Consider the following 25180-nt stretch of genomic DNA (forward strand, 5'->3'; position numbering starts at 1 on the left):
GGTCCCGTGATAACTTTGAGTAATTCCTTAAAAAAGTATGTCGGGTCCCATGGCGAAATTTAAACTTGCCTTGCGATTTTTTTTTAAAATTTTACCGCGCGTGGGTTCAACCCCGAACACGGGGTGTTAGCCGAAGGGCAAAATTTAAAGATTTCAAATATGAGGGGTAAAATTTAAAGACCACCCCAAACGAAGGGCACTCCGCGCAAAAAAATGCTGACAGATTTCAGTTGCGACCAGGTATTTTGGGCCCAGCTAATGGATTTTTCTATTGGGCTCATCTGAGGTTGGTCCATTGCTTTAGCCTTCCAATGTTTAAACTTTGCAATATATATTGCAATTTGCTTTTTGCTTTGCTCTTATTTTTCAGAAGGGGAATTGAAGAGAATTTTAACTCAAACAAGATTATATTGGAATTAGACATTAATACATTGATTTAAAATAAAGTAGAAAATTCAGAAGCCGGCTGTAGCAGAAGATGATCCTTTTTAGCACATTTGTGTGGTAATAAAACAAAATTATTTAAATGATTTGTGACAGTTTAATTTCACTTCCAACAGCATCGCATAAATACTCTGATACCATGCTCTTTAGAAGCATAAGATTACTTCCTCAACGTCTGTAATATGTATTCAGCATAAAGGTCCCTGCACAAAAATGCAAATGTCAACCTCTTTTGAACATACATAATTAATACAATTGCTCAAATTAATATTATACTCTCTCACTCTCGATTTATGTGACACACTTTCCATTTTAGTCAATCCCAATGGGGTCACGTAAATTGGGACGGACGGAGTAATATGTAGGGAATAACATTCTTACATGGAGTACTGGATGGCATCAGCAGCAGTATTTGGAGGCAGAAACTCGTCAACAGCAACCTCTTTGTTCTCATTCTTCTTGTCTAACACGATTAGTCAAGAAAATTAATCGTCCTTTTAATTAAGACATTTGCAGAATATTCATATATAGTTCACAGAAATATATTTAATTAAAAGAGTAATTAAGAGCATACATTCTTCAAAGAAGCGGCGGATTTCGGCTAAGCGATGAGGGGCAAGCTGGTTTATGTTAGTGTAGTGTCGATATTCTGGATCATCAGCACACACTGCTATGATTTTATCGTCCTTCTCTCCCTGAATTGAAGAAATTCCGTTATATAACCTTCGTCTGCCATGAGGAATTAGTACTCCTCGTCCCAATTTATGTGACACCTTTTGAATTTCGAGAGTCGAAGGAACTTTCTTTGACTGCGATTTTCTCATATTTTGAGTTGTTAATTATTGTGATTTATAGTATTTTTTTTAATGTAGTTTCCGAATACATAAAATTTATTTTGGAAAACTTAAAGCTTCTATGTCCAATTCACAACAAAATTAAAGTTTATTTAAAATCAACGAATACATAAATTGGAACAGAGGAATAGTAATTATTAACCCTGAGGACTAAACTAGTAACCTGATCGATCATAGGCATAAGTCCGATGGCTCTTGCTCGAAGGAAACAACCTGGGATGACAGGTTCCTGTTGGACAAAAAGTAAAATTTTGTTTTTTGTTCAATTATACAGTATTCCTATAGAAAATACTTGAAGATTTGGGATTGAATAATAGGCTATCACAAATCCAAAACAGAACTTGCATATGTCCCCTGTTTGACCTGTTTTGTGAAGAAAGGCATTCATTTACGTACGTAACGTACCTGCATGAGGACTAATACATCCATGGGGTCACTATCTTCACATAGCGTTCGAGGAATGAAACCATAGTTCTGAGGGTAAACTACCGATGAATATAGCACTCGATCAACCTGCGGCGTAAAATGATTTGATAAAGGATATATATAGACGGCAGACGTATAATATAATGTGAAGGACGACTCATATTGTAAGAGCACTGTGTGATACCTTAATGAGACCAGTTTTCTTGTCAAGCTCGTACTTGACTTTGCTTCCTTTTGATATCTCAATTACCTGCAAGAATTGATGCAATGTATATGTCACCGGATCACATGCAGTAGTAATATGCTCAATTCAAAAAAGCAGAGTGATTTAATTTAGTGTACTCACAACATTGAAAACGTGGGGAGCTTCAGGTCCTACATATCATTGAAGAAGCAACACAAAGTGAATGAGACCAAATAGTGCATGAAACACTGAAGATTGGATGATGAGAGGGTACATATAGCTATGTACTACTCTCTCTGTCTCAATTTATGTGACATTCAGGACCGGCTCGCAATGCCAGTAACGCATACATGCCTTACTCCCAATTTTGGGGGGCTCCAATTTTACCGAAAATAAAATGTGTTAATTTTTCCTTAAAGGTAATTAATTATTTATGATAAACGTACAACGTTTCTTTAACCTTTTTCAAATAAAAGAAATCAGGAAGACGTTATTTTCTCTTCTTACATTTATGCGCTAACATTCACATTATTTTATTCTCTTTAACTCCTTTTTATCAAATCTCTAATAAGTCTTCTTGAATCAAATTGCATTGTTCTAGCTCAATTATTTTTGTCTAAAATTTGTAGAATTATATTAATAGTTCCCATAATAATTGCGGGAAAGATGTTTTTCAACATTGAAATTAATAAAAATTACCTAAAGTTAACAATTGAAAAAAAAAAAAAAGAATCGAAGAAATCGATCATATAATTTTTTTTTTTTTTATCATTTTACAATGTATTTGTCTTGTCAATTACATGATAAAAATTGCAACTTATAATATTTTCCGTATAACTTTTTAATATTTAAATTTTAATTTTGAAACATAAAGTTAATCTAATCCAATTTAACTTTAAAGATTAGTCAAATTAATTCCCTCAAAGCAAAAGGTGCCATACCTATCTCGAGATCATGCCAAGGATGGGCAGCAACAGATCGTCTGGACAAAGTTGAGAGGATCCTCTCATTCAAACGAGGGGCACCTCTTTGTTGATCGCCGCCTTCATTGCTCATCTTTTTCTACCGTCCAGTTTACTAAAAATAAATAGAAATTAATCGAATTAATTACGGCTTTAATGTTGCGGATATGCAGCTCAAATGAACTCTTACCTAGTTTTGAAAGAAAGAAGAAGACGAAACGGATATCTAAGTTTCTTAATGTGATTATTGTGATTGTAATAAACTATATAAGTTGAAAAGTAGCCACGCGTGGGTCGGGTATTACATTGAAGCCTTCAAGACCCTCCTTAATTTCCTCATTCCCTGTCGTCCTTTAATATTTTCCAATTGTTCTCCGATTTTCTCTCTCCTCCCTGCCCTGTGAATTCAGATATGCATTCATGTGGCTTTCTATTTTTCATTTTATTTTACCTTAGGGTCTGTTTGGAAAGCAACCTGGTAATTGGAATTGGTGTAATTACAAGGGTGGTAATTACACAGCCTAGTAATTACATAATATTGTAATTACAATGACCTGTTTGTTTGTCATCACTTAATTACAGTGTAATTACAAGCTTACTGTTTGGTTGCACAAGTGTAATTACACAGTTAGTTTAATTTAAAAATAAAATTTATTATCAAAAATTTAAAATTATCAAAAATTTAAAAATTAATCTTTGAAAAAGGTGTGCCTTTATAGATGATATTAAATATGTATTTAACAACACATTATTAAAAATATATTAATTAATAATCATATATTTATAACAAATATTGTAAAAAATAATTGATATATATTTTTCAAATTAATAATATTTTAATTAATTATAAAAATTAAGCAATTTTTTTTTGTGAGAACATCATTGATTGGATGTTTGACAATTTTTTTTTTTTTATCAATATAATGCCATAGCATTATTTAAGTGTTTGACCAAAAAAAAAAAAAATCAACTGTAAGTGAAAAATGCCTCACACAACTGACATTAGTTGTGTGAGGCTCTTTTTTGTGAGACAAAAAAGTGAATTCAAAATTTGTGGACCCAAAAGTGTAAGATGTGGGTTCACTTCTTTATCTCACAAAAAAGAGCCTCACACAATTAATGTCAGTTGTGTGAGGTACATAGTAAAACTTTTCGTGAAATAACAAGTCAATAGTACTAAAGCAAATTAAATCGTATATATAACCTAAATTCAAAATAAAATATTAAAAAACATAATACACTTATGTCAAATTTCAACATTACATAAGTAAGTTCCAACATAACTTAAGTAAAAATAATTTTAAAAAAAGAGAAAATATAAGTTATAACCTTATTCACAACGAAATTCTACTTTAATAGCATCACTCGTTATATGCTAAGTTTGTCAATGACTCATTCTTTCTAATACGAAGGGGTAATTTCAAAAAATAGAATATATAATAACACAGTTATGCTACATGAATAAAATAAAAATAAATACGAGCAATTACATGGAATCACAAGAAGTATAGATTGGGAATGAGAAAAAAGGGAATGAAAGATAAATAATATAAAAAGAAAAATAATTAAAAAGTTAAAATAAAAAAAAAAGTTAAAATAATAGAAATAAAAATAAATAAATAAAAAGAAACTAAAAAAAAAACTATAAAGAAACCCTATAATTACAGGACACCTAATTCTCAACCCCCCCCCCCCCCCCCAGACACCTAATTCTCAACCCCCCACAGACACCTAATTCTCAACCCTCCCCCCCCCCCACTGAGAATTGGAGAGTGTAATTACAGCCTCTCAATTACATTCAATTCCAACCTAATCAAGTAATTGATCAAACAAATAGACCAAACTGTGTAATTATACCCAATTCCAATTAGCTGGGTGGCTTTCCAAACAGGCCCTTAGAATAACATTATATTATATTTACTTTCCTTCTACTTTATAATTTACATTAATGGTAAAATATTTACTTTCTTTTTTACTCTAGAAATATTGTCTTTTTTTTAAGTCTAGAATCTACATTTTTTTGGTAAATAACTTTATTATTAACCAAAAGTGAGAAATTACAACTCAAAGGGAGCTATGCTACTGGACATTATGCCGCAGTAGTCAGCTCAAACTCAGTAACATACTACATCTAAAATCAGCACAAATTACATCAGAATTATACTAAGGCCCCGTTTAGACATGGTTTGAAACTATGGTTTGAAAACTGGTTTCAAAATCATGTTTGAACATACAATTTGGATATTTTAAGTTGTATTTTCTCTTATAGACATAAAAACCCCACAAATTGTGAAAACTATCAAAACATTCTCAATTCTTATACAATCTTACCAAATGAGTAAATCATAGTTTATAACAAAATTAGTACACTACTAGAAGGCTTTTCTAAAAAATGCAACATCAATTAATCAAACTTTACTTCAACAAAATCGAAAATTTAACATGAATAGTAATGTAACTACTATTTAATATAATCTTCCCACATAAATTAAAGGTTGGTAGACATAAATAAAGGTTGGTGGAAGTTAATGAGATTGGTAAATGATTGATGGGGTAATTGTTAAAAATATTTATCAACTTATGGGTCTTTTTTTTTTTTACAAAATATTAAATTATGGGTTAAATTTTATATTTAAAAAAGTTGAAACCATGGTTTCAAACCCCAAACCATGCTTTTTGGATGATTTGGGTTCAAACCATGGTTTCAAACCAAGTTTCAAACCATGACTGAAAATTGATGACCAAACGCTGATTTGAAACCATGGTTTGAAAATTGATGGCCAAACGCCTACTAAGTTGGGCATCCCATAACACAAACTACACCGGATAAAAGTTGAAATTGGCCGACCATCTTGCTATCTTTGGTCTGCTAGTTGTTCTTTGGTGCACCTCCTGGATGATCTGCTTGATAATATGATTGCTGCCATGTTGTTTATACTGGAAAATCTTTTGGTTCCTCTCCCTCCAAATAGCATACACTACTGCTGCTAGCACCATTCGATAATCTACATTAATTATATAATATATAATTTTTCCCCTACTTTATAAATAACATTAATGGTAGAACATTTTATTTCTTTTTTAGTTTATGAATATCGTAGAATATTTTTTTTCTTCTAAATATAGGATCTACATTAACTAGATACTCCCTCCGGATAAAAAAAAAGTGTCCACTTAGCATCTTTTTTGGGTCAAAAAAAGTGTCCACTTATTAAATCAAGAAACAATTAAGTGTTATGTAATCAAATCCCAATGCCTATTTAATTAGGGGTAGTTTAGTCAATTTACATATTTTTTTTTCTTGGAGTGAGTAATTTTTTAAGGAGTGTGCAAATGGCTAAGTGAACTCTTTTTTTGATCCGGAGGGAGTAATATTTAGTTTGCTTCTAGTTTACTCTTCCGTCCCATATTAGTTTTCCACATTACTAAAAATATCCGTCCCATGTCAATTTACAAAATCAAGACAAAATTAATTAATTTGTTTCTATTTTGTCCTTAACATTAATTATTTTTTAAAGCAGTCAATATTGATTAGAGTGCAATTTATTGAAGAGAGATAAGGGTAACGTAGTAAAATATATTTTAATTTATGATTTCTCAAAAAGTCTGTAAAGAAAAAAGTGGACAAGTAATATGAGACGGAGGAAGTAGTATCTATAAGGAAAATAACATACTTCCTTTTACGTTGTTAATTTTTTATCTGAGACTTGGTTCTCATCGTATAAGTATTCAATCAATACTATCACTACACTGCATACGTTAAACTTACAAGGATTCTTATTTGGAAAAACATCACTAATTGCCCGCCCAACCCAAATTAATTACCCGTCCATGTCCCCTCCCAAACTATTTTCACTTCTGCCCAGCCTCGCCCAAACTAATTACCAAACGCGTCCCCTCGCCCTAACCCCTTCCTCCATGATATCATCACATTATATTTATATGTCATGATGGTATCATGGAGGACTAAGAGAACGACTGAAGTAGTCCTCCATGATACCGTTTCAATATATTTATATATCATGATGGTACCATGGTCCTGAGAAGTGTCTCATTGTGTAGACTGAAGCAATCCCCCATGATACCATCACAGTGTATGGATACAAGACGATGGTATCATAGAGGTTTTTTTCTAAAAAAGTGTGTCATTTTTAAGAAATGAACATGATCATTCATAATACCGTCTCAGTATATTTAAATTACGTGATGGTATCACGGAGGACTAAGAGAAGGACTAAAGCATCTTCCATCATACCATCTCAAAGAAGATATATACCATGGTCAAGTATCATTTATGATCGATATATGATCAAGATCTTCTATGATACCATCTCAATATATTTATATACCATGTTGGTATCATAATTGGAGGGCATATCGGGTAAATACTTTTGATTTTTTCTGGGGAGATACGAAAGTAATGAAGGTAGAGGCGGATAATTATTTTGGTTTGAGGGGCATACGTGATCTTTCCCCTTCTTATTTTGCGGGCTTTATCCACATCCAAACAACTTTCCACATTGTTCTACTTGAAAAATACTGCGTATATACATTACACTATGCACACTTTCAAAAAAAAAAAAAAAAATTGATGGCAAGGTTCAAATTAGTACGATGTTTCGATTAGATATATTGACTTTTAACTTTTTTCTAAAAAATAATTAATATATTTACGGACAATATGAACAATAGTAAGCATATAATTTACAATATGCATAACAAGAAATTTGAAAAAAGGTACTTTTAACTTTCTTTTACAAAAACTATGAAGTAAACACAATAACTTGAAAAAACAATTGACGAAAAATTTTCTCACCTTATTTTCAAAACAAACAAGACCTTTTGAGTAGCATGAGATGTTCTAAAATTTAAAATAAATCTTGATTAGCGTCTCAACTATTTTATTTCTCGCTATTTACTTTTTACACAAAAAGTGAGAACGTTCAATAACTACATTGAAAATGCACAACTATTCACTTATTGGTTCAGCAGCCCTTAAAATAGAATGTTGCTTATTTGGTACCTAAATTTTCATGTAAAGTTAAAAGCTACCACAACGAGCGAGCGAGGAAATAGAACAACATTAATCCCAAGCACATATTCGGATATTGGGTCCAATACTAATGGCTTATGCTGACCACATAGATGGTGAAAGAAAAACCAAGTTGGCCAATAAGGAGTGAGGCAATCTCACCTTATCCACACTCCTACCACATCCTTAAATTACACTCGATCACTATCCATAACCCCCTCATAATAATAATCATATAACAAAATCCAACTACTTAAAAAGTGCATTTAAAATATTTCCTTATTCATTCGGATCCAATATACAGCAGATCAAGAAATGGCAGCAATGAACTCAAGTGTGTTGGCATGCAGCTATGCTGTGTCAGGCATTGGTGCAACTGAACTCACCTCAAAGCATGCAGTCACCACCTCCATGGCTCTCCAGAAATTGCCAGTAGTCATCAAGGCTCAACAACACTCCTCAGCCAACATTAATAAGGACGTCCACCAAGCCGGAAGAAGAGTTGCGCTCCTTGGCTTAGCTGCTGCCCTTTTCACAGCCTCCAACTCCTCTGCCAATGCTGGCGTCATCGACGACTATCTTGAGAAAAGCAAAGCCAACAAGGTATCTCATTCTTTATGGCATGTTTTTTTTATAATAACCTCCAAAATCTATTTTTAAAGTGAATTCTGTGATCATTTATACTGATATATTTTCTTTTTGGTTTTTAAGTTTTCACTAATAGATTGAATATATTACTCAAAATTTACAAGCCTTTTTTGCCGATATAGGAATTGAATGACAAGAAGAGGTTGGCCACAAGTGGCGCAAACTTCGCAAGGGCATACACAGTTCAATTTGGAACCTGCAAGTTCCCTGAGAACTTCACCGGCTGCCAAGACCTTGCCAAACAAAAGGTAATTTCAACCTTCTTACTCCTAATAAAAACAGTAATAATTTGAAAAAATTAAAATAGAATAGAATTCCTTGACAAGAGGTTGAGGTGAATACTGTTTTGTAACTTTCTTTTGAAGTGATCACCTAGGGACGGAAAAACAGAGGATTTCTAACAAGGAAAGAATTTTTCTTGAGCATTTATACCTATTAGTAGTACTATCTTTGTATACAGCTCTTTCGTCAAAAAATTCATGTGACGTTTACACAACTCATATATATAATATTCGAAACTTAATTTTCTTATTTTTCAGTGTTTGACTTGGTATATATAATCTTCTGTTTTACCTTTGTGTAGTTTATGTTTTGATAATGATATGCTAATATTTGTCTTTTGGTAAATTCAGAAAGTGCCATTTATAAGTGAAGACTTGGCCTTGGAGTGCGAGGGCAAGGACAAATACAAGTGTGGTTCTAATGTGTTCTGGAAATGGTGATTGTATTGTTAAGCATAGCCCTTTCCCAAAATGTATCTACTGTGACAGACAAGTAATTACCATCCATTTTCTTTTAATTTATTAATCTTTATTAAACATCGCATTGATTACTTTGTCCATCTTACTCTAGATACCTCCAATCTCATAGAACCGAGGAGGAGGAGGGCCTGTCGGAAACAAAAGTTTTCGAACATATCATCCCCTGCCATTTCTCATGGATTTAAGATATTGATCTTCAGAAATAAGAACAACCTAAGAGAAAAGGGCTTAATTGTTTTTCATAAGAAAAATGAATCACACTTTTAGGATTAAGAATTAATGAAGGTTATTGATCACATATTTAAAAGGCTTTTAAAATATTTGCTTATACAAAAGTCCCTATATATACACATACAAGAAAAAACACCTATATACTGATATTGCAAGCTTTCAAAAGGTAGATAGTTAATGTACAAGCGATGTTACACTATCGATATATCAAAAGTAAATTAACCTTTCTTAATTCTGATTTCGAAATTTGATAATCCTTCTTGATCATTCTTTCAGTGAGGCGGTAACTTGCCTTGACAAAGAAAGAACCTCAATGAAAATAGTCTCATGTTTCTCCACAACACCAATATTTATCAATGTGTCTGCTACATTATTGGCTTTCCTATGCAAGGTTATATCTGAAATCTGCCTCTTGAGAGCAGTGGCAGAGCCATGATTCATACTAAGGGGTGTCAAAAAATATAGATATGTCACAACCCAAGTTCAAACATGAGATTTTAGGAAATTTTTGCAACCCCTTAACCGATGCGCTGAACTTTAAGCTTTTCTCAAGGTGTGTCAACATTAGTATATATCTTTGTTATAAACAGTGCGTCCACCAAACAGTATATGCAGAAACCTGGTTGTCTACTAGTTCTCTCAGATAGTGCAGAAGGTAAATAACACAAGATTTTTACCGTGGAAAATTCCTTGCTCAAGGGATTAAAAACCACGACCTACCACCTAGGATTTCACTTCACTACACTGAACAACTTCAGATTACAACCTCTTGCAATCTAGGAATTTAACTCACATAAATCCCTCACCCTTACAATACACCTATTATAAGCTACAAGTCTTGACTACCCTTAGCCAAGCACACAACCACGTTTGACTAACTCTAGCTAAACCAAACTAATACACCTTAACCAGCTCTAGCCAAAGGTGCCACTCAATAGATTGAATAGGTAAACTGCCTAACAACTACTGAGAATTTAAGCTACCTACAACAACTTCTTGAAAGAAAGTAGGTTTACAATTTATAGAGTGAACAAAAACTCACAACAACCTAAAGAACATAGACATAATCTAGTGTCTGGATCAGGTTCTTTAGCTTGTAAGTGGCTTTGTTCTTGAGAGCACTTGAGAACTTGTGGCGGCAAGGATTTGCACAAGATTGTTTAGGTTTTCAAGTGGTACCCAATATGTTGGAACAAGTTGTATATATATATATGTATATTGGGGAATCTGTGGGTGAGATAGAGACTACTCATCCCATGTTTGACTTAAAGCATGGGTCGCAGCACTGCTGCACAATTGTGCAGTTGGCAGTGCAGCTTTACTGTTGTTGCTGCTGGCTGTACACCGTATAGAGAGAGCATGTCGCGAACCAGGTCTCTCTCTATTTTTCTAGCAGTTTGACAATCATCAAAATATATAATGTACTTTGTCTTATCACATACCGATAAAATCAAAAAAAATCCGGCGAAGGGTGTCGCTTGACACCTCTCGATCAAGGGTAGCTCCGCCCCTGCTTGAGTGGAGATCCCCGATTTCAAGATTAAACTTCTAATTTTTCATGTCAAAGTAATGTCCCCTCTAATCACATCGTTAAGTAATATAGAGTCGTTCGTTACCTCATTAGGATTAGGAAGGTAAGGTCTAGCCTTACTCTTCTCTTTGATTTTTTTTTTTTAAAGTATAACATAGAGTCAGTCTCGATAATTGCTAGCATTCTGTATTTGATAATTACTAAACAGAATTTGAAAAGTAAATGTAAAAGGAATAATTCGAGGCCACTGAATTCACAACGTTTCCTTAAAGAAATTATTCCGCTCATTGTATCAGAGGTTATGGAACATATCTTCTCAGGATAGAATGAATTAACTCACCAGCGTAGCGATACTCCAAACCTCGGTGAACGACGAACGCAATAGGTGACAATAAATCACACAAAATATATTTGAAGTGCAGAAATAAGGAAGAAGATAATCAGAACTTTCGTAAGGAAAATTTGAAGCAATGACTCGATATTTATAGCCAACAAAGGTGTCTGTTAGGAAAATTAGGTGTGTCTTTTCTGAATGCCTTTTCAGAAAATAATATCATTTTCGGAAAAAGCGCGAGGAATAAGATCTTCATTTCCCATTCACACCAAAAATACCTACCAATCCCCCACATGAATAGGGAATGACTATATGATAAAGGAATGCACAGACAAGTATGTGATATGCAAGTAAAGATCAATTGCATCTGGATAAGTAGGTTTCCCTTTGAACTTTTTACAGTGAACATATGTCGGATATACTCGGTCAATTGGTAGATTTGATATCTTTGAACCGTCGAGCTTTGGTCTATACCTAAACAACCATATGTCACACAAGTAATCCATTAGCCTTGGCAACTGAGGGGATTAGATTTCTTAAGATTGTTAGTAAATCTGTGTTCAAAATCACTAAACTAGAAACTTGAATAAATCTGAAAAAACAGAAAATGCATAAAACTAAAAATATCTGAGACCACAGAATGCAATGAACATCCTTAGGATCATAATCTTCCTCTTCTCTTTAACAAAGAATAAAACGGTGAAGTTTTTACATCTTCAAATTGAATAATTTCTGACAAACACATATTTAATAAATCGGTGAAGTTTTTATCTCTTCAAACCGAGTAATACAACAAAGTATAAAATCACGCAGATTTTAATCTCCAATCTAGGAAGTAGAAACATCGAAGGTTTAATCTCTGAAAATAGTAGCTTCCTTTTCTCTGAAAAGAGTAACTTTCTTCTCCAATTTCAAATGATAAACATCTACGCTAAAATTTACAAAAAATAAACTTTTAAATAATAGAGGGTATAAATTAAAAGATGAGTGACACCATTTCGAACCACTTCAATCTGCAAGCAATGGCGTGATTTGCATATTCCTTACCAAAGTCACTAGATACTTGCATCTGTCAGTAGATAAGAAATCTAGGAATACATGGAAATAATTATTGTATTGGGAAAAATCGTTCTCGCCAGTATGGATGAACTCATGATTCGAGAAGTTAACTTTTCTGCAATTTAATGTCTTAACCATAGCGATCAACAGTAACACCGTTTTACAATAATAGAACAATTAAGGGCTTCAAGCATTGCTCCTTTCACTACCACCATCATATTTATGTTTAACCATGTAGATGGAAAACATCCAATGGACCAACGAAGAAACATAATAAGTTTTCCAACAACAACCGTCAAAGATTGACAGATTGTGATCCTTTTTGCATACTTGGCTTGGCTTCTATTTCATCATAAACTACTTTCGTTTTCTCTGCTATTTGAGTTCCAATAATTCTTTTCAAAATAGTTTCTTTCATTGTGTTTCTCCAATATCACTGATACTGTGAATTGCTTGCTTTTGTTGGTTAAGTAACATAAACGGATATCTATATCTTTTGAATTGGCAAACCTGAACCCAAATATATTGGAAAGCCACGAAACGTTTTGCAATAGTGACGGCAGTTCGAAATATTTCGGCGCGTAATCACACAACTTTCCGGATCACTAGCGGACCAACATCGTGCATTTCACCCCCAATTTCTTCCATCATTCGATAAAACAATTCTCCTTTCTCGTTTTTCCTCAAACAAAACAGAGCCGAAAGCATTATAACAGTAAAAATAATTTCTTTAAGATTGTTGGCATTCTGTATTCGATATTTACTTAAACAGATCTGAAAAATAAATGTAAAAGGAATAATTCGAGTCCGCTAAATTCACAGTGTTTCCCTAAGGAAATTATTCCCCTCAATGTACCCGAGGTTATGGAATATATATTCCCAGGATAGAACGAATTAACTCAACAACTTATCGGAACCTCAAACCCGATGAAGGACGATTGCAATAGGCGGTAGCAAATCACACAGAATATATTTGAAGTACAAAAAATGAGGAAGTAGATAATCAAAATTTTCGTAAGCAAATGCAAGTAGAATTATTTACATAATTAAGAAAAAAAAAATGGCGGAACCAAGAAAAAATGTTGGATCCAAGAAAGTTGGTTTGTAATTATCTAGTGGGAAAGGGGTTAGATTTACCCTTGTACTTTAGTAAATAGTTCACATTTATCCTTAATAAATTTTTGTAACTAAACGTATCCCTATCGTTAATAAATTTTTTACATTTATCCCCAACCCCAACAGACTGCCACGGTGTTATTGGACACCTCATTAAAAATATAATATCCTATTTACCATTTCCCAATAATTTAGCACTAAATTAAATTAAACAGCCCCATAATAAAACCCGACCCATTATATACCCACCAAATTAAACCCAAGAACAATTTTCAAAAAGAAAATAAAGACATATAAGATCCATTCATCAAAACCCATCAAAAAGATCAAGGAGTACAATTTTCAACCAAAAACAAAGAACATATAAGATCCATTTTGATTTTCAACACACCCATGAAGTAAATGAAAATTAAGAAGAAGGCTGGTGAAGCTCCTCAAGCCATCGGCCGATGAAGTTCCTCCGGCGAAATTGCCAACGAAGACAAAGAAAAAAGCAAGCATGAGGTCACTACGAAATCAACGTTTGATTCACGATTTAAAGCTGCAATGACAACACCCAACATATTTCCTCCATATAAAATCAATAGATCAAACCCAACGAACAGACCCATAAAACCCATCTCTCCGACCTTTATTACCCACTTAAACCTCACATAAACAACAGACACAAAAAAAGGGGTGTTCAGACGGTGGTTTCAGTGAAGCTCCCATGGGAGAAGAATTTGCTACAGTGGGAAGATGGTGTTCCAGCGAGACGCCGCCGGCTGAGAAAGCAGACCACTGAAAAATGATTAGGAACTCGTCCCCGATCCCAAAACGTGATCTCCATCTCTTCTCACTCACAATGCCTAATTTCTCTATCCCTCCTAAGGCTGGGCATAAAATACCAAAAATCAAATTACCGAACCGAACCGGCTATTTTAGTGTTTCTGTATTTCGGTAATTCGATTTTCGGTTAGATTTTCGGGATTAAAAGTATAAAATTCGTTATTTTTATTTACAATTATACCGTTCGGCAATTCAGTAAATACCGAAATAAATACCGATAAAGCCTAAAGGCCCACTGTATTAAATTACTAGTCCTGCCCAATAGGCTAGACCTACCCACCACACACAAAAGCTCCAAGTCGACCTAACACATTACACATACACAAAAGCTCCAAGTCACCTAATACACAAAAAAAAACCCTAATCAGGTAATCCCTATCACCTCCAAGTCTCTTTTTTTTTCTTTCAATTTCGTTGTGTTCTAATTTACCTGAACTAGGGTTTTATATACTCCCCAAGCTCGGGTCGAGACCACACAACTCATTTAACTAAATAAAATTTGAACTGTGTCAGGTAAATTCCACTTATTTTACTATTATATTACTTTCATTTCTTGTCTTAATTCATGTTTTTGCCTATGAAATTTGTGCAATTATCGTCGAATTTTTGTTTGATAGTTCCTTAAACTTATAGTATTCAATTATGAGAATCTAGAACATAGCTGGCACTAAGTCTAGCTCTTATAAGTTGTTTCTTTAGACCCACAATTATGTGTTGATTTTCAGCTCTCTATTAAATGTATTGTCGGTGAATCAATATTTAATCTTTTATTTGAACTTTGATGAACTGAGTAGTGCAAAATTGATTAGTATATAAATTGTATGTTACAAGAAATTATCTTATTACTTTCCTTTCTTATAACATTTGTAATCTCTTCTCTGTTTAGATGAAAGATGAAGCAAGTCAAACAACCAATGTGGGTGGAAGCACTCCTATTACTGAATCTCTCGATTCAACACTGGAAGTTGAACAAGATCCAGTGACTGTGAAGAGGAAAGCTATACAACTAAGATCTGCTGCTTGGCCGCATTATGATAAGCTCATAGAAGATGGAATTAATAAAGCAAAGTGCAAGTATTATGGTAAAGTTCTCTTAGCTGATCCAACTAAAAATGGAACAACTGGACTGAATAAACATTTGAAAACTTGTCCTAGAAATCCAAATAAGGTTGACACTTCCAATTCCAAGTACAAACAATCAAATTTAAACTTTCCATTAGAAGGTGAAAAGGGTGATGGGACAAATTTAAATCGGAATGTGCATTTAGCACCGGGGGCCATATTCTTGATTCATTTAGGAGTTTTTTGACTTTGAAATTGGTGCAAGTTGTTATTTATCTTCAAGATTGGCGTCGAAATGAGCCTTATCCCGTAAATGTTGAAGAAGATTTTGATGATCTTATGAAACTTGAACTTGGTATGTTTTTTTTATTTTTATACTTTTTATTTAGTTTAATTTTTGACACATCTTAAATTCTTTTAAGATATGACTGATAGCTTAAAAGATTCCCTCGTTCTTGATTTATAATCGCAAGTTGCCTTGGCCTTAGGTATCCATTGAATATTTAATTTAATTTAGTTTGATGTTCCACCAATTCTCCACTTTGGTGCTGGGTTTGTGCTTTCTCTTTAATTTTGTTGGTTCTTAAAACTAAAGGCGACATTGCTATTTGACAACTGATCCTCTTGTTGGATTCTGTTGGATTTGTGCTTTCTCTTTTTCCTACTTGACTGGGTGTTTACTTCCGTTGCATAACACTTTTTCTAGAAGTTTGAGTATATTTTAGTAGCCTCTTTTTCTTCTAGAGGTAGATGACCAGACTTTACTTTATGTACTGCCAATATAATAGCCTCTTTTTCTAGATTTTTCAATCTCAGTGGTATCAATGGTACTTACTTTCTAGATTTAAGCTTCTACGTTGCAAAACTTGCTACTGCTACTTATTTTAGATTGTTATGGTAGGAAAAAACGAAAGGCTTGATCAGGTTATGAATTTCCTATGGATAGATATCTCTTTTCTGTACCATTGTGCTAAGATTCCTGGGTTTATGGATGAGCTGAGTGTTGCTTGCTGTTCTATACCTTGCATTTACAATGAATAATTTTACTACTTATCTGTTCATGGAAGGTGTTTTGGAAGACAAAAGCTCCTGCTAAAGTAACTTGTTTTGGTCGAATTGTAACTTGGGGAGCTTGTGAACCTGCAATAGTGGAAGCTGCGAAGTTACTATTTGTTGGTGTCTTAGTTACCTCCAATGCATATTTTCTATGTCATTGACCTATGCTATGTCTCTTTGCTATAGCATTAAACAGTGTGACGGATAGTTGAAATTTTGTGATTTGTATAGTATATGTTAACCAAGCCTACACCTACTGTCACGGAGGTGTAATATGTGCAGAGATATTATAAACGCACTAATTTAGATCATGAATCTGATCAAATGATTTTATAGGTGAACATGTTGAGGTATGTTTCTTCCAGAACAGGTTTATCATGAGAAATGTCAAGGGACCAGTCAGAGAGGATAATGTTCTTACACTGTTGGAGTCTGAGAGGGAGGCCAGGGGATTGCTTTGAGCGTATAATTATGAATGCCGCATTGTAATGCATCGAATACTTGATCTTTTGGATGGGATTTATTTCCTATTTAATAGCCTTCGATTTTGTTTGCTTAGACTTGTAAGTTTAGACATGTCGATTTTGAGGTGTTAACCATGATTCGTGTAATTTTGGTGCACTTCACGTTTTTGGAATTGTTTATGATTAATATTTTGCTAGCTGAGCATCAATGGCAGTAACTAATGGTTCATATTTGTTTTAGTGTGGTGGATGCACTGGATGGTCATCCATCTATTAGCTTGAATCTTTTATATTGGTTCTGTCCTGTGTTAGTTTTCTGTTGCTGCTGCCTCTTTTGTTCTTGACAAGAGTGTTAATAGTCCACAATGAATATTAGAGTGAATTCAAGAATGAAAAGTTTGATTGCTCCCCCCAAAGTTTGGTTGTCTGATGATACTTGCAATGTATTGACCCCTTGCATAGCATACTTGCGTTCTAACACCGTGGACTTCGACTTCAATATGGTATTACCGAATATCGTACCGAACTGAAGTTTAATTTACCTATTACCAATTCGAAGTTTGAAAGTTCGGTATTTGGTATATCTTCTCAATTACCGATTACCGTATTATTGAACCCGAACTTTGAAAATACCGAACCGAATACCGAACGCCCGGCCCTAATCCCTCCCCCTAAGTTGTAATGTGTATGTACATGCAGTGAGTACACTGTGAATGGAGTGCTAAAATGTACAATGTTTGATTAAAAAAATGAAAATAACTTATTGAGATTTCATCACTTTCATTATTTTTAGGTACCTAAACCTGTCACGAGTTTTCATGAAGTGTTATGTCGTATGCTCTTCCTTCATATTGCAGACTCTATCCTTTAGGGACATTAATTTTAATTGGAGCATTTTACAGCTGAAACATGAAATTAGTTCTAGGCCAGCAAATACTTCTAGCATTTGACTTGAATTATCTTGGAATGAGGATCATGCTAATGATTATTTACAACATATTTCATAGCTGCTTATTCCTCCCCCTTATGTTAGAAAAACTAACATATATTCCCGTTTTTCTTTGGGATACCCATTTTTGTGGTCGTGCTAGATTATTTAATTATATACAATACATCAAAAGCTGTTAGATGAAAAATATTTGGTTCCGAACTTTGAACCAATGCGATGGAGAATTTATCATAATTTATTGATCTGATGTTGTTGTATGCAATATATCATAGTTCAGGCCAACACATGAAGCTTTGTTCTCATAAACAATGATTTAGCTATTTATCGGAGGCATTCAACGCCAAACCAGCTTGGATATAAATCAGCATTAACAAGATGAATTATCTTGATTACTTAGATTACATAATTTGAAAATTGTGCTATCAACTCAATTATTTTGAGTAAGTAATTTTGCATGTGTCAAACTGAGAGTTAACAATAAACGTACACGTGACCGTCTTATCGATGCATCTATTTAAGACATCACATAATAGGTGAACGGGCCCATATTCACCTTTTATGTTCTTTTAGAATTTTGGGAATTCAATCCCAGCATTAGCCAGTATAATCAACTTATCATGAGAACAAGCAACAAAAATATATTCTTGAAGAATCTTCTTGTTCTTAAATATATGTCAAATACTCAATCTGTATATCATATTTGAATTGGAATAGCCCAATCGCTCATGCCGACTAATAAAATATTTATACTAGTAAATTTCAAGTTTCCCATGACATGTGCTATTTGTTTAGTAAACTTCTGGTTTACTATGACATTAATTGTTTTTTTTTTCTATCTATACAAATAAACTTCTGGTTTACCGTGACATGTGATTTCATCATGCTTATATTTGTGTAGTACAATTTGGATAATAAAGAGGGTAACCATTCACATACATAGTTCTTACCCACTATAATTTTGATGATATACACTACAAGAAAGAAAGAAGACATTTGCCAACAAAAATATTTTTGTTGTCATAGATAGACTATTGTTGCAAAAAGTAATTTTGGCAACAACATTTTTGTTGTGTTGCATAAACTTTTCTCATAGGCTGTTATTGCAACGATGTGCAATAATTTTTTTATTGTTGTCAAAAATACTTTTTGCAACAACAGTCAATACTATGACAATAAAATTAAATTATTTAGCAACAAAAAAAGTTCAGTTTTAGAAGATTCATCATAATTGACTCCGAAACATAAAGTAACAAGACCATAACCCCGTGCCCCCGCCTTAAAGGATCCCAACTCATCACCCTCATCTCCAACTTATTCGTGGTTTTAAGGTGCTTTTGACTATTAGAAAAACTTATTTGGAGACCAAGGCGAGGGGTCATCTTCGGCAACCAACCGGGGTCATGGAGCCGGCCTCCCCGCCGTCCCCCCTGACTAGCTTTTCTTACGCAGCTATAAGTCAAGTGGAGATCCTCTATTTTCACGAATCCAGTTCTCGATAGTAAATGAAAAGAGTGGCCGGGCTCAAAGAGGAATCGCCCGAAAGCAAGGGGAATTCGAAAGAATTGAACGAGGAGCCGTATGAGGTGAAAATCTCATGTACGGTTCTGTTATGCTAACAATAAAACTAAGTTGTTGTCAAATATTGAATTTTGCCAATTATATTATTTTTGTTGCCAAAAAGAGCTGTTGCCATTTCTATACTTGTAGTGTATTTAATCCTCCAATAATTTATAGTTTCAATATGATAGCCATTTACTTTAGTAAACTTCGGGTTTACTACAACTTATGTTTCGATCATAACATCTTCGTATATTACAATCTAGAACGAATGACATAATAGTATATAAGCTCTTTAGGAGCCTTTAATTATTCTTCATAATCACATAATGTTTGGACACTACTAGTGCCATGATCTTCTACATAAATAATTAGCTCTTCTAGAGCCCTTAATCATTAATTTTGTACTATCAAATATTGCTTAGATACTGCTGGTATCGTAAACGAAATTTTAGTTAAACACTGATGGTATCAGAGCTAAAAAAATAATAATTAAATGGAGATGTAAAGACTATAGTAGAGTTCAAAATTTGCTACTTCGGGAATAGATTTTTGAGTTTGGTACTTCGGGAGCAGATTTCTGACTTTGCTACTTCGGGAGTAGATTACTGAGTTTACTACTTCGGGAGTAAATCATAGAATACAACACAACAATAACATACCCAGTTGAATCCCACAGTGGGGGGTCTGGGGAGGGTTAAGTGTACGCAGACCTTACCCCCACCTTGGAAGGTAAGGAGGCTGTTTCCGAGAGTAAATCATAGAATATTTAGAATATTTTTTTCTCAATTATTCTACCTCTTCTGGAGGTGAGTCGTGATAACTTCGCAACTAATCACACGTTCATATTTATAATCTTTACTAAGTATCATCACATTCACTTCTAGGAATGAATGTGTATTTGTAACATTTGTCAAAAGTTTTCATTCTTCGAGAATGTGACATAATCATTTGAACGTGCCTTAACCGTATCCTATTTGTGATAGCTTAAAACTTCTTTTAAGATATTGCTACTTCAGAAGCAAATCGAGTTATACATATGATGTGGAAAATTTTTCTTTAACACATCTTCAATTGTAATCAAAGCCTATACAATATTACCACTTTTACTAGGAGTTTAATTACCTCCAAACACGTAAAATATAATATTAAGGACAAGATTGTCAAAGCAAAAAAGAAACTTGAAAATTAATTAGAAGCAAAACTATGATGGACGCATATATGCTGGTGATATATTCCTTATACGGGGTCATCTTTGTTATCATTAGCCGTCTGTATTAGTTTGCATCTTGTTTCAAGATGCATTTCTCAGTTTACAAAAGTGTTTCCCTTTTCAAGGCTGAAGAGATTCGTCACAATACTTTAAAAATAAAGATTAGTACTTCATAAAACAAATCATACCTTCGGGGCGGAAAAACATTCTACAGCTTACGTTACTATCTAATTTTTCTATTAGTTAGAGTCTCGTACTGATAACGTGTAATAAAATAGTAAAGCAGGAAAATAATATTGTAGAGAAAGAGAGAAGAGATGAGAATTCTTTATTTCTCTTGAGGGATGAAAATATAATGAAGGAAACATCTCTATTTATAAGAGAAAACTAACTTGGTCCCAAGGTCATAAACCCTAACATTTTTCCAAAGATAGACATTCACAATAATACATAAATACTATTTATAACAGTAATATTTATAATACAGTCAGACCTCTATATAACGGCATCCGCATATAACAACAATTCTCTATAACAGCCAAGTTTTTTCGAAACCGAATTTTTATATAATATTTTACTTCTCTATAACAGCATTTCACCTATAACAGCAACATCCAACTTTATAATAGTACGCTCTTTGTAAAATTACCCCCCCATATAACAACTATCTTCTTTTTTTGGTAATATAATAATTAACCATCTTTATAAAAATAGAATATCTATGATAACCAATAATAAGTGTAGAGATTTTGATCAAATATTTGATCCTTTAATACAACATTTATGACAAAAAATATCATATGAATATATATAGTCATCATTAAAAGATTTTCCTTCATTATACAAATTGTGAATAAGCTTAGAATTTGACAATTAAAAATGAAAAATTAGATTTTATGCATCTTTTTTGCCTATAACAGCAAAATATTATTTAAATGTCAATGCTGTTATAGGTGTATAACAACAATTCTCTATAACAACCAAATAATTTCGGACCCAATGATGCTGTTACAGAGAGGTTTGACCGTACATGCTCACAGCGTGCAGACACAATAATTAAACTGCGCCTACGGAAGTAAGTACCATTCCAGGTGTGTTCTCTTTGGGGAGAATTTTCCAAGGTTTGCCATATATAATTAATTATAGATGTCTTGCCTTTGCAATTGGAATTACCAGAAAATGAGAATCGAACCTAGGATGCTAGAGATAATTTTGAACACTCTGGACCGCTTGAGCTAACCTTTTATATTTGTTCAGGATATTCAAAAGTTAATATATGTACATAAATACAGAAAATCTACCCTATATATACACTGTAACTTTTTGCCGACTCTCTAAATTTGCGCCTGCATATGTAGTAGTGCTCAAGTATAATGCCACAGTTGAGCTTTGTTTTCAGGGGACTAACGTGGTTTGTGGCATAGAGCATTCATGGATTTAATTTTTAATTGTAGCCTCTTTTTTTTTTTTTTTGATAATTTGAATACCTACAGTAACGAAAACATTTCAATCTGTACAAGTTGAGAGATGAAAATTCCTAAATTGGCGAACCAGAAACAAAATTCCGAACAAGTAGAAGTTTATATTTGCCTATTAAATCTTTAATTTACTTTCTTTTGTTTAAACTGGACAATATGATTTACAGTCCAAATCCTCTGGCTCAACAGCGACTATAAAAAGGGGAATAAGGTAGGAAAAACAGCATTTTTATTCTGGTTCTGTCTGTATTCTCTCCTCCTCTGCTGTACTTGTATACATCATTTATTCATTTCAAAGACTGAGTTGTTTGTTTTTGAAAAGATTAGACTTTTTCCCTTACCATCAAAAAATCATGTACATGCACAAGCTCGATCCTTCTTCTTCCAAAGATAAGTTTGATCACATATGAATGACCCTCACACCTTACATGGATAGTTTATCTGTCTTATAAACGTCCAATGTGGGTCTTGAACTGCATACCAATAAAATTAACCACTATTGTTTTATTGCGGGGTGCGCGTGCTGGATATGGCCTAACCATCGTCGCTAACTATAATTCATTCGAAAGACCCAAGGTGCTTATGGAATTAAATTGTCTTATGTGATAATTATTTGCTACGAGTATATATATAAGGAGTTACAAATTAAAACAAAAGGCCCGCGCCTGAATTTCTGTAGACCTTGTTTGATATCGTACAAGGTACTAGTAGTTTTTCAGTTTGCTCTAAAAAAAAAAAAAACTTAAATTTTTTCAGCGACAAAATCTAAAATACTAACTACTAGACAAAAATAGGTAATTTGACTAAACTATCCCTAATTAAGAACTCTTTTTTTTATCCAAGAAAAAAAAAGGCTAAGTGGACTTTTTTTTGATCCGGAGGGAGTACCATACAATATGAGACCACTTCTTTTTACTCTATTTATGCCCTATAGCTTTTCAAATAAATGTGGCTCTGCCACTGGTGATGTCACTGATTCCTTTTGTGAATACGCTGTCTAGTATTATTCATTTTGTGTTGCAATTTGCAAGCACAAATTAGATTATTAACAGTATTTATTAATTAGTTCAATCCCGGTTGAACGAAAATACAAGCCCCCCACCCCACCTCTCTTTTTGTTAAGTTACGTTGCTAATTCTATTCACAATGTCATGTTTGGTAGCTAGCTAGTATCTTCTCAAATTCCAAAGGGCATCTTCTCTCAACTCAATCCTTTTACCTGTGGTTCAAACAGCTATAAATTAAAAGGCATTGTCGTTGTTAAGTCATTCGCTAATAATAACATAACGAGGACACATTTCCCTAAAGCCGCTTTATCAAGATTCTTCTGCATGCTAATGGTTGCAGATCCAGTTAGAACTATACTTTACACCAGGGTGGACGAAGATCTAGAGTTTAAAGTCCGAGTTAATCATAACTCATTAGATTTGGATTGGATCATGTATGTATGTATTAAAAAATTCACTAAATAAGTGCACCTAATTGGTTTCGAACCCAATAAATCAATGAGTTTTGACAAAATTCCTAACTTGAACTTATAAAGTTCAAGTTGTGGATATCCGCCTCTGATAATTTACACTAGTTATTTGACAAAATAGTCGTTCTTGTTGTTCTACCGGTTCTTTGTCGGCATTCAGTAGGGGGAATAATTAAAATTGTAAAGATGCCATCATCGTAAGATACTTTGGACTTAATAAGAAATGTATATGGGGAAAAGAATATCAAACTAAATGGGTAACATATGTTTGTGTGTATGTGTATTTCCTTTAGCTACGTCGATTATTTGTTATTTTTTCGAATATAAAAAAGGTCTATTTGAAAGAACGAAATTTGAGTGTTTCTTCTGAATTAAAAAGAATTCCCCAAAATTAGTTGCCTAATAGTTGGTAGTTGTTGATGAACACTATAAGTTAATAGTCTTTATGATGATAATATATATGTTGCTTGTTATGCAAACCTCGTAGTGAAAATGATAAAATAAAATAAATAAATAAATGACTCTAAAATTAATTTCCCAAGTGATTATTATCTTTCTGAGGATGCTGTCATCATACCATGTCATGTCACAAAGCTTAAATCTGAAATAATGAACGTCACCAATATGTATGTGTATGAATATTACAAAGACAGTTAGTAAATTACTATTCCACTTAGGATGGTGAATAGTAACTAGTAAAATAAAAGGATTGTGATATTAGCCCAACAACAATAAGTCAACAACTAACCAGCTACAACTACTAGTATAATTAAGTAGTCTCTTAGTTAACGCTGAGCAGTGAGTTAAATTTGTGAAAGTAATAATGTCCTTGAGCAGACGGTCTATTGGAAACAATCTCTCTATCTCATAAGGTAGGGATAAGGTCTGTGTAGGCTCTATCCTCCGCAGACCCACTTATGAAAATCACATTGAGTACGTTGTTGTCGTTGTAATACTCCCTCTATGTTTCAATTTGTGTGGCGGTATTTGGATCATTAAGGATAAAATAAAAGATGGTTTTGGAACTTATGCATATCATTAAGGATAAAATAAAAGAAATTATGTTAATTAATTTTCAAGTATAAAAATATATTATTCTCTTTTAAGCAGATCAAAAAAGAAAAATGTTACATAAATAAAACTAGTAAAGAAAAGAGAGGCTTAATAGGGGTGCTGGTAAGATGTAAGAGGAGGAAGTGGGTGGCTCGTCAATTTAAAGCCTCCAATAAACGATAATGATTAGAGATGGAAATTGAGGAAAAAGAGAGCATCATTAAGGTCTAAGAAACCGAATGACCTCATAACAGAATTCTCAGTGCTGCTGGTATTAGACTTATTCAGTGGTGTGTTGCTCTTATATTAATCCAGTAAATGATTAATACGTTGTGGTTGTGATAAAGTTGAAATAAACATACACATAATCATAAGCTCGTTCTCTTTCCTACTTAATTTGTCAATGCACCATTCGCCAAACTATGTCGGAGCGATCGGAGAATGATAATCTTTTGTCCTTT

The 25180-nt window shown here is 33.5% G+C and overlaps 2 protein-coding genes and 1 long non-coding RNA gene across 3 annotated transcripts; 2 read left to right on the top strand and 1 right to left on the bottom strand.

Annotated features, from left to right (window-relative positions):
• Positions 1–319: 319 nt before the first annotated feature.
• On the bottom strand, positions 320–3125 carry LOC132029253 (soluble inorganic pyrophosphatase PPA1-like). The gene is made up of 8 exons (XM_059418567.1): positions 2850–3125; positions 2071–2099; positions 1909–1974; positions 1704–1811; positions 1462–1527; positions 1019–1139; positions 826–907; positions 320–647 (listed from the first exon to the last, which is right to left on the bottom strand). Exons 1-8 carry the CDS (start codon positions 2962–2964, stop codon positions 605–607), a joined length of 630 nt encoding a protein of 209 aa, XP_059274550.1. The 5' UTR covers positions 2965–3125; the 3' UTR covers positions 320–604.
• A 5015-nt stretch (positions 3126–8140) lies between these two features.
• On the top strand, positions 8141–9372 carry LOC132030988 (photosystem I reaction center subunit N, chloroplastic). Its single transcript, XM_059420804.1, has 3 exons — positions 8141–8505; positions 8673–8798; positions 9183–9372. Exons 1-3 carry the CDS (start codon positions 8218–8220, stop codon positions 9270–9272), a joined length of 504 nt encoding a protein of 167 aa, XP_059276787.1. The 5' UTR covers positions 8141–8217; the 3' UTR covers positions 9273–9372.
• Positions 9373–14690: 5318 nt separating this feature from the next.
• Positions 14691–16539, top strand: LOC132030989 (uncharacterized). The gene is made up of 3 exons (XR_009408148.1): positions 14691–14778; positions 14850–14923; positions 15297–16539. It is a non-coding gene; the product is annotated as an uncharacterized LOC132030989 (long non-coding RNA).
• The last annotated feature ends 8641 nt before the right edge of the window (positions 16540–25180 follow it).

The sequence above is a fragment of the Lycium ferocissimum genome, chromosome 9, assembly GCF_029784015.1.
Source record: "Lycium ferocissimum isolate CSIRO_LF1 chromosome 9, AGI_CSIRO_Lferr_CH_V1, whole genome shotgun sequence".
Lineage (NCBI taxonomy): Eukaryota > Viridiplantae > Streptophyta > Magnoliopsida > Solanales > Solanaceae > Lycium > Lycium ferocissimum.